General features: G+C 46.7%; 1 protein-coding gene across 1 annotated transcript; it reads right to left on the bottom strand.

The window, feature by feature from the left end:
* Positions 1-2,831: 2,831 nt before the first annotated feature.
* Positions 2,832-15,713, bottom strand: LOC8024904 (protein ILRUN). The gene is made up of 6 exons (XM_029970810.4): positions 15,311-15,713; positions 14,698-14,852; positions 12,720-12,874; positions 9,049-9,235; positions 7,246-7,400; positions 2,832-3,954 (listed from the first exon to the last, which is right to left on the bottom strand). The coding sequence occupies exons 1-6, from the start codon at positions 15,463-15,465 to the stop codon at positions 3,883-3,885; spliced, it is 879 nt and encodes a 292-aa protein (XP_029826670.1). The 5' UTR covers positions 15,466-15,713; the 3' UTR covers positions 2,832-3,882.
* Positions 15,714-16,180: the final 467 nt, after the last annotated feature.

Raw genomic sequence — 16,180 nt, 5'->3', positions numbered from 1 at the left:
CAAGCCGTCGATGAAAGAATCTGTCTATAAAACGTCGTTCCACGAACTGATTGCCGTTTCAAAATCGCACAGATAGCGAGGAATGCAACTCCTCTAGCAGTCAGCACAATGTTGTCTTTTGCGGGTGTAGGACAAAATGGTTCCGGACCAGAATGATCCCAAGCGTAAACACAGACAAAATGTTCCCAAGTGATTTGTCGACACTTTGGGTGCTCTTTTGAAGTTTTAGTGAACTGCTACTCCGAAGCTTTATTCAAAACACACGTAACATATTTTAATGTATTTAAAAATTTTTTTATATATTTGAGGAAACAACTAAAGGAGGTTAGAAAGTTAGTTTAAGTTCTATTATCGCTCACTTGGCTCTATGGCTCCTATTCGCACAAGTCTGAGCATTGAACAAAGCTGGAAGTCACTACACAAGCACACACACACTAAAAGTGCAATGTCGCAATGTACTCTGCCATTGATCGGACTAGCCGGTAACAATATGCACAAAAGAGTTGATAAACGCCATTAGTATGTTTTATTTTTAACACTGCTTGATTAGTCCTATTAGCTTGTAGTGTTGGCTGCACTGAGACTAATTATGCGGGGAGCAATTCGTCTGCTTCTTGCGCAGGAGTTGAGGCGACGTCGGAATGACGTCAAGCTCCGAACGGATTTGATTGAAAGGATAGTGGGTAGACCTCAATGCTAGATGCCTTGAGGTCTACCCACTATTTTGTTTAATCAGCCAATAAGAGCTCGGCATTCGGATATCGTCCCAACCCCTGTGCAAGAAGGAGATGACCTTGTGCTCCGAATAGGCACTGGCATGGGCGTAGACTACGGGGGGGGGGCATCGGGGCTTGTGCCCCCCCCCCCCCTTGGTGAAATCTGAGGGGGGCTGAGCCCCCCCCCCAGGCTTTGGCTATGATCCTTACCGAGACGCTGTTTACGTGCCATGCAACGAGCTTCTAGCAGCGGCATGTAAACAAAATAACGCCCACGTTGCCTTTATTGACAAAATACATGGGAAATTGAATCCCAGCGTGCTTTAGTTAGCTCAAAATTTGCTTCAGACCATTTTGTTCAGGGCAATTTTGTCCAGGACCATTTAGTCCGGATCCCGTCTTTTGCACATGTTACTGCACACTATTTTCAGATCTACCAGGAGGTGTAATTTCGAAAAAAGACCATTGTCTTCCCTTCATTTTGCTTCCGGTGTTAACACTCTTCAAGGGCCTTTTTCCTCAACCAAAATATGAAAGTACTCTTGCTAGAGAAATAAAGGTTCCCCACTATCCTGAACAACAGGTGCTTAAGGACGTCGCAATCTTTTCTCCTTTTAAAGTACCCAACTTCTGATTGACCGATCTCTTATTCCTGCGATATCGTTCCCATGTCCCGGCACATTGCATCTTGTCCAGGGAGACTCGGGGGGCCCGCTGCAGTGTCCGAGGGCAGACGGCCGCTTCGTCCTAGCCGGAGCTGCCTCGTTTGGCGTCGCCTGTGCCGGGGCCAAGCAGCCGGGGGTTTTCTCCAGGGTCTCTACGCACCTGGACTGGATAAGGAGCAATGCTGGGATGGACGGTAACTAGCGGCCCCAGTTTAATAAAGAGCGGCCATAGTTCCCCGCACAATTTTAGTTTTGTTTCCATGCTCTCAAGGCCGGTTCATACATTGGCGTTTCGAGCGTGACCAAGTGTGTAGCACATGCCCACATGCAACCGCTTACAAGAGAACACTGTAGCAACATTTATCCTGGGACACTCGAGATCTGCGTAGAACTCGAGATTAAGTTTTTGTGAGATCAAATCTATACACAGTCCATGAGAAATAGCGCTTACGACATTGACAGAGTTATATCAACTCCTCGATAAAATGCATAAAAGATTGGAAATATATAGACTTGAAGTGCTCCAGGGCTACTTGATTGATGGTGGCAGTGCACTAGTGTGTCCTCTCACCACAAGCAGCCACAAGGGAGCAAAACTAAGGTCCTTAGGCCTTTAGGTGGGTCATCATGCACATGCCAATGCATTCCACAGCTTGACTGAGACATGGTGCATACCTGCAGCCCTTGCGCCAGCCCCCCCTCTTTACAGCGCAGGTTACAGCAACGTAAAGTTATGTGGCATCTTAGCAGGATGCTAAATCCAGAGGACCAACGGCAGATTCCAACTATATACGGCAATAGTTTTTCCCCATATGTGCATGGGCCTTGTTTTGTGCACCCTCGTACCTACCAAACACCTTCGACATCCCCGAAAAGGCGTCAACAGGTGTCAGAAATCGGCAATGTTGGCAGCGAGGAACTGACCCAATTGCTGATATGAGTGGAGAAGTACTCTGCACACCAACGACAAAAAAATGTGCCTTCAAAATGTAACAATAAACTACTACATACACCAGAATAGGTGAGGTGGTCAAGTATGTATCATTTTGTTACTAAACATTTGCAAGTTTTTGGGAAAAACGATATACACTGTATGCTATTCGGAAAATTGGCGTGAATTCGAGAGGGATCGATGGCTGAGCACGTGGAGCAAAAGCTCGTACTGCAGAACCCAGGGATCCTGGGCTCCATCCCTACCTACCCGTTTTGACCTGGATGAGCGTGTGTATCCCTACCGAATGGTACACATTAAAGACCCCAGTCTAGCAGTAGTATTCTACTGGCTAAATTTCTCGCCAACAGCGGAGACACGTACCAGACGCCCCACTGCGGCCGACCAACTTCCCATAGCCTACACACATACAGCGTGTAGGCTACACACATACAGTGTGCGATTGCAGACGTCTCCATTAAGTTTGTTTTTCACCAAGAGAAAGAGAAGCACACCACATACTTTGCATCAGTTTTATCAAAACCGAAGACTTCCATAGTCGCATTTTCACCATTCCGAACAGAGAAGACTCCTGATAAAGGATTATGCCCTGAAAGGGCCACGCAAGCATCCGCACGCTCACCGCAAGGGGAGAGGATATGAAGAGAAGGCAAAAGGAGGCCATTGTTAAAATCGCTCGCTCTCTTGTCCAAGACTCACTCAAACAAAAAAAAAAGAAATAGAAACCTTGCGTGTGAGAAGCGTCAATTCCACGTTTGTTCTCTCTCTCTCTCTCATTTTCTATTTAAAAAGCGCACCTTCGCAAACCTGAAGTTTATGTTCTAGACTGTATTTGGTAAAAGAAACAAAAACGAAAGACCGATATAGCCGGCGTCTTACGGGCAGCTTGATCGTGCTGTCTGTCTCGTCAGCGACATGAGCTTTTCGACCTGAACAAAAAATAAAGGAAACTAAATAAAGAATCTGGGTAGTCTGCATCATCTAACATGATCGTAACATCCTTTGCCGGAAAAAAAGAAACCGCACTTGACTTTTAAGAGCTGAAAACTTCATGTGAAAGCTCCTGCCCGTAGAAAACTGCTGAGTCTAGCTTACGTAAAAAAACGGAAGCATCAAGAATGACCGGGACCCTTTGACCTGCCTCCCAAACCAAAGAAAACAGCTACCTAGTTTTAAAAACCTAGGAACTCGCTCTATGAACAGCCAAAACCATTGAACCTAACGGTTCCCGACGACCACCACACCGTTAGCAGACACAGCAAAATATGTGCGAGAGGGGAGAGAAAGAGGACAGACCGCCACGACAATAACGTCGGGCGCCGTCCGTCCGTTGTCCGTAAGGAAGGCGTCTGCTCTCGGCGGTCGTAGACGAGTGGCCGTCGTCGCCGTGCACACAACCCTACTAAGCAGTCTGCCACGCTAAACGCACAAGCACACACACACACCAACTGCTGAAGTGATGATCCAAAAAATAAAACGGAAGAGAGAAAAAAAAAACGAATAGGGGTGGTGGGTTTTGTGGCAAACTTCCTCCCAGCAGACATTCATCTCAGGACATCATGTCGTCGGGGCTGTGATTGAGCGCGGAGGGACACCGTATGACGCCATCACCCACCGCTCCCTGCGGGAAAAGAAGACAATGCGACTGTCAATGCTCGGCATAACAAAAACGAGGACAGCCTAACAAGTTAGATTCCTACATGAGGCAATTAATTTGCATTTAAATGCCTCAGTGTTGCAGTGAGGAATCTTACAATCTGTTTTCTTTAAATTTTTATTGGACCCAGCAGAACTGGCCCCTATGTAAATGAACATAACCTTTGCAGAGCTCTAAAAAGTATGTGGCAACTTCCCTCTAATTTCGTACGTCCCTCACTTGAAGCAAAGGCAAGACATTCAACTGGTGCTCGAGCAAAAGAGGTGTGGCAAATATGGTACTCAAACAACAGCACAAGACAACAGAAGTGAAACACAACCTGCAACTTACAAAACAATATTAACAGAAAACAAACTAATAAATATGAGACCCAGCAAGCAAGTGACAAATACAAGCAATACCATATCGGATATACGTCTGCCTCCTTCACCCACAGAATTAAATAAAACGTGCCCTTTTTAGCTCGGTTTAATGACCGTATACAAGTGAAGCTCGAATTTCGCTTCCAAAAGAATCTATCCAAAGGTTTTAAATAAATTATTATGTTTACTCGACTAATCAATGCACTGTTTATGAACACGGCCCGTGCATTTACCTGCAGAGCACACATACAGTCAATCATCGCATTCTACACATGAAACATAGAAACAATGCAGTCAAGAAAATGTTACTCCATGAAACCGCAATATGCACACATAGCATTTTCACATAAGGAAGTTATCTCTGTCCCGTAAGCCTCTGGACTCTTGTCGACCACATTGATTGGCTTACCGTGTGCTCCCCGTGAAAGCAGACACGTGCTTTTTTCATGAACAGTGCGTCGATTACTTGCAAAAATGTCGTAAGTTCGGGTCGTGCTAATCGTAAGCTCTAGAGAAATCTTGGAAATAAATTAACTCGCACTGCAGAATGTGACAGCCATGCTGAAAAGAAATGCCAGGCAAAATAAACTGAATCAAGGTGGGGGTGTGGGTGAACTGGTTCACCGTCAAAGGGACAAAACGGCACACAATGACCGGAGATAGAAAATAGAAACGGAGAACTAAACAGGACAGCACTTGTCGCGCTCAGATCTTTGGTCTCCGTCTCTGTTCTTTGCACGCTGTTTTGCCTTTCTGACAAAATGAACTGGGCTCGCTCACTTATCGCACCTCTTGAACCAGTGCAGAAAACTGTAGGGTGGTGTATTTCCGGTACGTGTATTGAGATACGACCGGAAGCACACCGCCCTACACTTTTCTGCACAGGTGCGGGTAAATCGAATGAGCCTACTATATAGACGCTTTGCACACGTGCCAGATTGAGCCGCCATAGCTGACCTTCTCCTGTTTTACCGAGATGCCGAGCCACCGAGGCGGGCGTTTATGAGCCTCCAAAGAGGTCTATGATGGGGAAAAGGACGCAGTAGCACCTAAAGTCGCAATAACCTGTTCTGCTGTGGCAATGATGACGTGAAGCGAACGGAATAAGAGGAAACTAAAACTGAAGGTCGCTTATGGCAGCGCCCATGCACAGCTGCTGCAAAGCGTCTATACAGTTTCACCCTCCGTGCCATCTGGTAGTCAAATGCGTGCTATCAGCGAGTCAAAAACAACCACTTCCTAATCTACCTGTACTTCGAACCCCGTATAACTTCTGTTTTGCACGGATAATGCGGCACTACTAGCCCTCTGTCTGCTGCGACCGCATGCAACCAAGGGTGCTCGAGACAATGTTAGCCTACCGCTGCCATGAAACCCTACCAGTGACATAAAAAAAAAAAAAACTAGTTACACCTGTACTTGGTTTGGCATGTCAGACAAAGCCTGTGTTGGCATTTCTGCAAGATTTCACTTCGTGTACCACACCCCATGTTTCGTTTTACCCAAAAACACCGGCGGAACTAAGGCTATGGGCGTGCGCCGCTAACAGTGGCGGCAAGGACTTGTGCTAATAGACACGAGTTTTTCTCGACAATGAGGTGAAGCAAAGTACAAGAAGGTACAACTTTGCAGCTTTCTGATACAAGGTGACGGAGCATACATGTTTTGACACTGGATAAGTTGGCATAACACAACGGCATTGGTGCATAAGTTCAGTACACAAATAAAGGTAGCACGAAAGACGAGGACAAGTAGAAGACACAGACAAGCGCTGACTTGCAACTGACGTTTAACGGGGCATCTCGCTCTACACGTACAAATTGTAAGTGTACCCGCTTATTCCATCAAACAAAAATCCTAAGGCAATCCACCTCTTTCCGTAGGAGTGGCACCTCGTGTCAAAGGATTCTCTTGGGTGGGATGAAAAAATGCCAGAAGAAAGGAGAGGGCACAAGCTTCTTCGTGCTAACATGGGGGCGAAAGGTAAGCCACCATGGATACAAAAGCAATGTCTCTGGAGCTGAATCTATGTCACCGTCGCTTAGTAGACCCAAGAGGATCTAGAGTCCCTATTCGAAGGAATATTCGCGTACAGTCGTGCACCGCCCACACATCTTCTACCCAAGAAACCCTCGAGCCGCAAGAGAGGATTCATTCAGCGACAGAAGAACGAGAAATTTACGAGGTGCAAGTCATAGCAGCTAGAGGGGATACGTGCGTCCATGTGCCATCAGTAGCCTCGTCAGCGAAGGAACCGCACAACTTACAATGTTTTGCCCGAAAACTTGCTTTCACTGGCATAATTTCACAGGCCTCTTCTTTTTTTTCCCCTTTTTAATGGAGTAGGCTTTTATTCCAATTTCGTTTCTGCTGCTTTCCTTTCTTCTTTTCTTTTTTCATGCATTCATATAAGTTTAACTCATAACTCACTTCATTTTGAAATCAGATACATTTTAATCCTTTCTTTCATTTTCTTTTTTAAATTTTGTATATTTCCTTGCGCTTCTGCTTTATCTTCCTTTGTTTCTTCACTAAACGCCTGTTTCAGTAGGTGCTTCTCTGAGTCTTCCACTTGTCCGTCTTTTGCGCTACCTTTATCTGTGTAATGTAAAACCAACCAGCCAGTCATATGATCTTAGTGCATAGCTTCCACAACCTTGGAAGAACACCTTTCTGTCACTGCAGTCGCCGACGGGATGGGAGCGACACCGAGGTCTTTCGGTGGTCCCGCCTCCAGCGCAAGCTTCCCACCATCAATGGCACTTCGGTGCAAGAAATAAATGCCCCATCACCCTCATCCTGTAGCGCCCGTAGACCGCGACCTTGGCCGAGCTTGCACGTAACGCTATCCGTGATGCATATGTGGGGGAGGGAGGGGGTGGGGAGCACTTACGTGTTCGTGTGGAAGCCCAGTGCGCATGGGCGAAGGAGGTTCACTGGCGTGCTGCTGGTGGGGAAACGGCTGCCGCTGGTGCGGCGGTGTCGCGGGGAAGCCCGAGAACGGGGAGCTGGGCCGTTCACAGGGTGGTGCCAGTTCTGTGACCGTCCCTACGACGACACAAGCCAAAAGGAGAAATCAGCTAGAACAAAAAACTGAAAGGGACACTGATGGGGTACTTATGCTTGACGAGCTTTTTACTTGTACGTGACATACAAGAGCCCAGCTACCCAAAATAGAAATTGAGGCTCAAAATTCTTTTTTTTTCCCCCTCCCGAAAACCGTTGATCGAGAACTGGCCGGTTTGAGTCTTGCTTACTCTCTTCTCCATGGTCACGTGCAGTTTAGACACAACCACCGAATATAATCAAAGTCGTGGGTCATTGGAGGCACACAGTCAATATAAAAAATATAAAAATTAAGAAACCCATTTTTGTAGCTTTTAAGTAGCTGCTAATCCACAGAATGAAAAAAAAAAAAAAAGTTGTGGCGTCCTGGAAGCACATGCAATGCGTAATTCTCAACATGGCATCGTACCACGGAATCGCCGGAGCAGCTCGGGAGTCATGGGCTGGACAAAGCAGACTAAGCGGGGGCGGTGGCTTCGGGCACGGGACCTCTACTCCAGAACTGTTGTTCGCGGTACCCGTGAATCTGCCTAGCTTCAAAAGAGATGTGTTTTACCAAACGATATGATTGGGATCTATCCCATTAAAAACGCCCAACCATCAAGCTGATTCGCACGAAGACGTCGCCAAGTCGTCGCTCCTTCTACTGGCTGAAGACATCGCTTGTCTTACGAACGCGAACTGCTAAGAGCTTGAAACATGCGCAAACGTCAAGCACAAAGTGAGTATTTAGTGTTGAATATGCATGCGTATGACTTTTTTTACTAGGTGCAAATGTGGCTAATGCACGGCGCTGCCCGACTTCGAGCCTGAGGAGTGCCTTTGCAGCAGGGAATTGGCAGCAAACTTTCTGATCAACAGTCGTCTGGCTGCATTACTGTGAACGAGGAGTTCCCTTACTGCAAACGAGGAGTTCCCCCTCGTGTGCATGACCATTACAGTGTTAAAACTGTTGTCTGCTTCACACAACCAAAAATGTGAAGGAAAACAACAAAAAAAATGTGGTCAGGTGTAGCTACGTGACTTCCGGCAACTTTCTCCTCCTATTTCTCCCTCCTCTATAGAGGACTTGTCGCGCCATTACTCTGTACAATGCGTTTCAATTTCAAACATTTGCATTTTTTTTGCTTCATTAAGAATGTTCGCAACTCTGTAGAAAAATATTGATTGGGTAGCCTTCTGACATCATATAGAATCGCATGGCAAAAAAATAAAAATAAACTTTTGGCGAGTGTCGGTGTCCCTTTAAGGGCCAAGAAAAAGAGGCCAAATTTCGAGTAAAATTTAACACGCATATATGCCAACGAGTCCTATAACAAACACTCAACCAAAAGGTATTTTAAACGCAGACAGACAAAGTACTGCCTTATCTGTGCCTACATTTAATTTCTCTCCGTTCAGTCTTAGTCGCTACCAAGCTGCTCCTACCAAACCTATTCTTTAACAGACATGTTTTTCTTTTTTTTCTTTTTTTTTTTCTTCAGCTTGTAAGAACAAGGCACCTGCTAAGTGCAAATGCCGAACGGCGTTTGCATTTATGCGGCCCTTTGATACCGACGCAATGAAACATGTCTATCCGTCGACTTCTTTGCAGACGACTGTATCACTGCGCGGATCCCCAAGCACCCACCTGGAGAAGTAGCGAAGGGGTTTCCGGCTGGGGGCACCGTGGGTGTTCCCCTGGGGGGCGACCCCAGCTGGTGAAAGGCCTCCATCTGCTGGGTCACCGCCAACAGCCCGCCCTCCGCCACCGTCAGGATCACCCAGATCACCTCGCCAAACACCTGGCCACCCAACGACGCCATGCGCCACTGGCCCTGCGCCGGGAAGGAGACGCCCAATGTGTCGGGCGTGACGCCAGCGACCACGACAGAGGATCTCGTTTTCTAAGCTCCCCACATGTAGGCCGAGGGCAACGGGCTATTGGGGAAAAGATTCAATCGTCGCGCCCCTAGCGGCCAAGTCGAGAACTATGAAGGGACAACAGACACATAAATGGCCGGTGAGTGTTTCTGGTGCAGCACTCGGCTGGAGATCATACTCGATCGGTGAAGCGCAGCTAGGGTACGAGTACCAGCTGATACTGCACTCATCTTCAATCTGCACTTCGTGCTTGGCCGAGGTAGACTACGTAAAGAATACAGCTTCCACAGGCTTTTAATGCAGTTAGCTTTCTTAGGACCTTCAGGCAACTTTGAGGTATGCTTCTGGCCATTTATTTTCCCCGCTAAATTTAATGGGAAAATTGATGTCGCATGATCTGATGTCAAGTGATCTACACACAAATTCATTTTCCCTGCTAAATCTAGCAGAAAAACTAATGTCATGTGACACAATGTCACGTGACCTAAACGCAAATTCAGTTTGGGCGCTGGATTTGGAAGAAACATTGACATCACGTGACCCCAACACCAATTCAGTTTCTTTGCTATATTTAGCGGGGAAAATGATGTCGCACAACTTCATGTCACGTGACCTATTGTATTTTACGGTGCACAAGTCTCGTTGTTTTTTTGTTTTTTTTTTTTCAAACATTTTTCTTGGTGCATTTTGTACAGCAATGTGACTTATATGCTTTTTTTTTTCTTCACAGTGTGATGTTATTTTTTCTTATGCACCGCACGCCATCTTTTGTAGACCACCGTAACTATGTAGCCATAGGTGGCATTGCCCCATCCAGGGGGTACTGCTGTTGCCGCACTCTTCTACGTTTTCATAACCGACTTGGAAAGTGATAATATTATGGTTTCCTCAAAGCGGCTCAATATGAATAGGCAAGACAGTAAAAATAAAGCTTTTACAGCATGCTATCGACGTTGCCTTACTCAGCCATGGTTTTGTATACTTTTGCTTCAGTCCAGTAATAATGAAAGGTAAGTGGGCTGGCTGGTGTACACGCATTGCAGAATACTTTCTTGCGTCTTTCTTAGTTTCTGTTTGATAAGCAGTGTTTTTCTGCTATGCTCCAGCTGTGTTGCTACATGTGAAAGGAAGGATTGTGCCTAGCCAATCTTTTAGAGGTACCGTAAAAAAGTATCTCAAGGTTTATCTCTCTGCCTGCGCACCGATGCTCGCGTCGCCTCACAGACTTGGCTTACGCTAGGTCTAGTGCTCCAAAGCTTGGTTCACAAGTCTCTAGCTGGTTGAATTTCGTTTGCTCAGCATGTGCTCGCTCCTTTTGCTGCAAAACACCCTATTGACCCAACCAGACAGCGCTGTGCTATGGGCATTTCTCGAGAGTCGAAACGTCAAACGATACGTGTGATCTAACAGACTGAGCAAAACTCCGATTTCACGATATTAATGCGCATAAACTAAAAAAACTCATTGCATGAACCGTGCAAAAAAGTGTGAATCGCATACAAACTTTCCCACGAAAACGGCTCAAAATATGGATGTGCGACTTGTACAAGGGTGCGATTTATAGTTCGGAAAATACGGTATACACAAATTCAGTTTTCCCGCTAAATTTAGCTGGGAAGATGAGGTCGCATGGCTCAATGCCACGTGACCTACACACAAATTCAGTTTACCAGCTTGGCAGGAAAATTGACACGTGACCGCCCGCGGCTCTTTTAGTTACGTCTGCAGCTGATCGTTTAATTAGACAACAACATACTGTAATATCCCGAGGATAGCCCACCTAAAATTCAAAGCAAATCAGGTGAATATAGGCAATTAACACTTTCAGTACGCAATAAAAAAAAAAGGTGAAAAGTGCTAGTGTATAGATTATGCCACCTGCGAAATTTGTGATTGCAGGAAGGAGCGATGAACCAAATTTGACCGTTGTTCCCAGTCAGTAATGTTCACTCATCCCCCACCATGGCTAGGTAACATTATTTCTACCGAGGTCACAATTGGCCAGGGCCCGGCAGTAGAACAATCTCACTGAGCGTTTGGCGCATGCGCGACGCCGCCATAACTTTAGTTCACTGGAGGCAGACGGCTGTACATGCGAGGGCTCGTGCCAACTCGTCCTCCACAAGTGCAGACACCAGCAAGGCTGTTGCTCGTGCAGAAAGACTAAAGTTTCCTTGATGCATTGCGGCAGCATTGTTAAACTGGCTGGTGAGTTTGGCCTTTTACTAAAAATAAACATTCAGGTTTTCTTTTTTTTTTTTTTTTTTTTTTTTTTTTTTTTTAAGAATCGGCAGGTTGTGTCAAAAATACGAGTGGGTCATTTTTGGGGGGAAGGGAATCTGTCGGGACGTTACACTAGTTGGTCCTGCTGCCATTTTTTGTCGAGTAAACACCAAGTTCTGCGGAAAACGATCGGGACAGAGCACCTTCTAAACAGCAAACTCTCACTTGAGTGAATGTCTGTTTAAGAAATATTTCTGAATAACGAACTTTAAAAATATGCCCGGCGGATTTCCTATGCTTCAGTTAAACGAAACATGAATTTTGGCATAGCGAATATTTCAGTTCAACAAACTTGATTGGTCGCTTGACCCCGCTTCTCTACATGCGGACATGGGCGGCAGCGTCATAGTGTGGTGAAAAACGGGCGTACGACAGGCCCAACGAGCTTGTGCCTTCCGCCAGAATGTAAGCTTAGGGGTGAACGGAGTATGAATCGCTCGTCCGACGATTCGAGACACCCAACCGAACCGCATTGTAGTGTGAGGTAATGCTTCGCACCACGCATCCGGCGGTCGCCGTTTAAGCGGTAGCAAGAGAGAAAGCACAAGGACTTCTCCACGGCACGCACATCGCGCAACAAAAACGGCAAGCTTTTGCAACGCGACGCCGCGACGTCAGCTCCGCAGTAGGGGAAGTGAGGGATGTTCAGGCAGTACAAACAAACCTTTTTAATGACAGCAGTTTTTGCCAACACGGTTCAGTGTTCGGTGCAAAGACCAATAAATTCATTCGGTTACCTTGTTGTCGAATGCAAACGGTGCACCCTTCAGATGTTCCTTTATCTTAGAAAACAGCCAAAAGTCTGACAGCGCGAAATTTGGCGAACGAGGCAACAACTTTGAACCGCAACTCCTCCGGCACGGCATCGGTCTCGTCGACAGCCGCCCTCAACCATTCACAACGGCATCCGGAGTAGTGCACCCATGGCAGAAGTGCACCGCTGCCGATGGGGACTATACTGAAAAGTTGCGTGCTACCGGGAAAGATGAGATTCCAAACTTTAGTTCTAACGTAACACCTTTCGAATTCCACCACAAAATAAAAAAGTTAAAGCCTAGGACGCAAAACTTGTCGATCACGCCTCGTAGTCGACGCCCAGCACGACTGCAGGGCGGCCTACGACGGGGGGTCGCTGGCAAGGAACGGAGCACGCACCTGGTAGATGCCTGGCTTGCCGGGGCTCGCCATCTCCACGGACACGTCGGTCGTGTCCCCGGGCCGGAGCGACTCGACCCCGACGCTGTCCGTGTGGCCCAGGTGGTCGCCCCCGACGAACCTCAGGGTGCACATCGGTGGCCAGTCGGACTCCCCTGCACGCAAGTCGCGCCTGAAGTCTCCTGCTACGACCAGTCCCACCCTTCCGTTCACCTTACGACAAACCACAGTAGCTGCTACGAGCCGAAGACAAAAGTCACACTCGGCGGCTTTACGTGCCAAACCAATCAAGAGCATCTGGCACACCCTGGCGGAGGACCGAAGATAAAGTTTGGCCACCTGGAGATTTTATGACGTGTGACTGGAACCTCTGCCTTCTCCGCTATAAGCCTCCTTCAGATTGCGGGCACCTCAACTGGGATTCAAACCCGCCACCCCGGGGATCCATAGGCCGGTGCTCTGCCTCGGAGCCACCGGGGCAGCTGGCTTCTACGAGGCATTCCGGCCAATCTGGTGCTGTGAACGTATCATGTGGCTATCCACCCTGCGCAGCGGCCCTCCTGAAGGTAAAGCGACGCTTACAGAGCACTGGTATTGTTTCAGTAGGTCGAAGCGTCCTTTGCAGACCATTGTAAGGTGAGGTAGAGTATATAATCAGACGACAGAAGTCGCAGACGAGGGACACTCGAGGTAAACTTTAGAGTTTGGCTCCATGATTTGCGTACAAAAGTATGAAAGGCAGTACTGCTTCCTAATAACCATTCTAGTACCCTCGGAACAACTGTTTGCAAGAATGTCTATGCCTCTAGCACAGTGGTTTTCAAATGGGGGTCTGCAAAGCCCTGCCTCATCAGTCAAGCCCGGCAATAAAAGTTGTCTTTTTTTCAGATCGAGAAGAAACATTCTGATTTTCGGGTGACATTTCTCGTGTGTGTGTCCATAAAAGAAATCTACTTCACACTAGCCCTTAGTTATATCCATTTATGAAATCATTAACATAATTAAAATATACCTTTCCCTTTCCCTCACCATGAACGGGGTCCTCAGTCATCTCTGCCTATCCCCAAGAGGTCCGCAAAACATCAATGGTTGAGAACCACTGCTCTAGCAAAAGAGGGCTATGAAACAGTACAGGAAATTAATGTATAGGAGTTCAGGCATCTAAGCAACGCAACATTTAGATATTTTTGTACAAGGCTAGCATCTAATGTTATTTCACTGTACCTGTTCATAACCGGGAAAGCATATTCGGTGCTGCAAAATTAATGCTGTACAAGGCAGACTCTGCAGCAAGACCACCACAACGGCAGTTGTGTCAAGGCAAGTCATGCATGTTCAAATAAAAAAATCTCTCTTATACGGTCCGATTTGCAAAGTAACCAGCAAGTGCCATCTTAATCAAGGTCAGCGGGAACGCTGGAGCATGTGGGATCGGCACTATCAGAGCACTGTAAGAGTTCAGTGTGCATGTGAAACTGCAGTGACAGTATACAATGTTGTGTGCTCACGTGCTCCCACTAACTGTAAGATTATACATGCTCTTTTTTCTGATCTGTTTTCTTCATGAATAATATAATAAAGGACATGTCACAGAGTAGCGACAGGTATGGGGCATGCCAGAATTGGACTGAATGCTCAGTCACTTGCTTTTCTTCACATTTCGCAAACACTATTGAAAAGGTAGCCTCAAAGGATGCGCAGCATGTAAGCAGATGGAACAAGATGCTTGTTCCCATCACAAGTGATGAATAGTGCTGCATTGAAATGGCACTTATTTCCCACACAAAACAGGGCACAAAATAAGTAAAGACCATGTTATGAGACGCGTAAGTAAACAAAGTGTCCAACCGCAATGTGCAAGCGCATACAGACACGCGCAGACATGAAAAAGCGATGAGTCAGCCAATTTCCGAGTCCGACGAACCCCCCCCCCCCCCCCCCCTTTTTTTTTTTTTTTACCCCGTTGCCGGATACACACCTGTGTTTTGTATCCTCCACGTCTTGATAAACCTCGTATTGGGCGGCACCGCTTCACCTTCTCCGATGGTAACGTCTTTTATGAGAGTCATGCCAGGCCCATTTTCCTTTGGAGCTTCGAAATCGAAATAGGAGCAGACAGCAGCCTGGAGGTTCCTGCATCGAGAGTCGCCGTTTACGACAAGACCTACGACAAACTCGTATAACCTACTTTTCGGAAACGAGGCAACCAGAAACACTCACAATCACCCCAAAACTCAACGAAAATCCATCAAAAGAACAGACACCGATATCAGGGAAATCTTCTCTCGAGTACGACGAAAGCGTCGACATCTTCATTACAGCTGATTGCGTGAGTACCGTTTATCGAAGCGCACGACGCAAACAACTGGTAAAAAATTAGACACCGACATGTTAGACATTTCCACGATTTAACTCTTAATCCCGCTAAGTAAGCAACAACCTACAAAAAAAGGACGTGCGTGTAGAAAAAAATAATCGAAAACGGCTACATCACGGAGTTGCGGACGATGGGGGCCACTAACCCTAACGTACGAGTAAACCCCAGCCCGTCGCCAGTGTCCGCGACCTAAACCCTGTTCACCCGAACTCACCAGTTGTTCATGTCGAGGAAGAATGCGCATCCTGCCGGGTTGAGCTGGTAGCCCAGCACTTTTTGAAGCTGGCAGACTAAAACATCACGGTCCGTGGTGCCTAGGCAGCTGAATTGCTGCAGCAAATTTAAGTCCAAATCACTGTCAATATCCATCGCGACCGCCGCATTTACGTCCAGCCATCAAAGAACTGCCGTTTCGGGTTCCTGACGCAGGCAGGATCGGGCGTGAGACACAGCCTTCAGCCGAATCGTTCGAGTCGCGTCCCTCGCAGAGAACCACAACTGATCCACGCCATGACAGTTTTTTAGTCATTGATGACGTAACGGCCCGGGGCACGCCGGGAGATATTACAATTAGCCACGTGTGGTCGTGACGACTGCGTTACGCTGGTTACGTAGTTTTACCGTTTTACTTTTGCAAAGTCTTCCTGCATTGTCAACCCATAATTCGGCTTTGTTTCAGAAAGTTGTACGTTAGCAGTTACCTGCAATGCGCACGGAAAGTTAGAGGAAGTTAAAAGGGACGAGAAAATAGCTCGGCAACGAAGCAAACCGATTTAAAAATTAAAGGTTCCTTTAGAGTAAACACAGTTGCCCGAGCACTGTAGTCCAAAGGTCCTCTTTAGTTCCTGCCTATTACTGCAGCAGACATTTCCTCAACCTTTGAATAGCTTTCCACCAATTATTTATATATGACAGAGCAAATAATAATGGATACTCTTATTTAGAGACTGCCATATAAAATATTATTCAGTGTACACCATGAATACAGCAAACAATCAGCAAATGACATTACAATAATAACTTCCAATTCTGTTCGCAACTTTCAGCGATGGTAGTACTGCGGTGCGAGAATAGCACTCCCTAG

The sequence above is a fragment of the Ixodes scapularis genome, unplaced genomic scaffold (genome assembly GCF_016920785.2).
Source record: "Ixodes scapularis isolate PalLabHiFi unplaced genomic scaffold, ASM1692078v2 ptg001354l_1__unscaffolded, whole genome shotgun sequence".
Classification (NCBI taxonomy): Eukaryota; Metazoa; Arthropoda; class Arachnida; order Ixodida; family Ixodidae; genus Ixodes; species Ixodes scapularis.
Note: the sequence above shows the minus strand (reverse complement) of the source record. Positions and strands in the feature narration are given on the sequence as shown.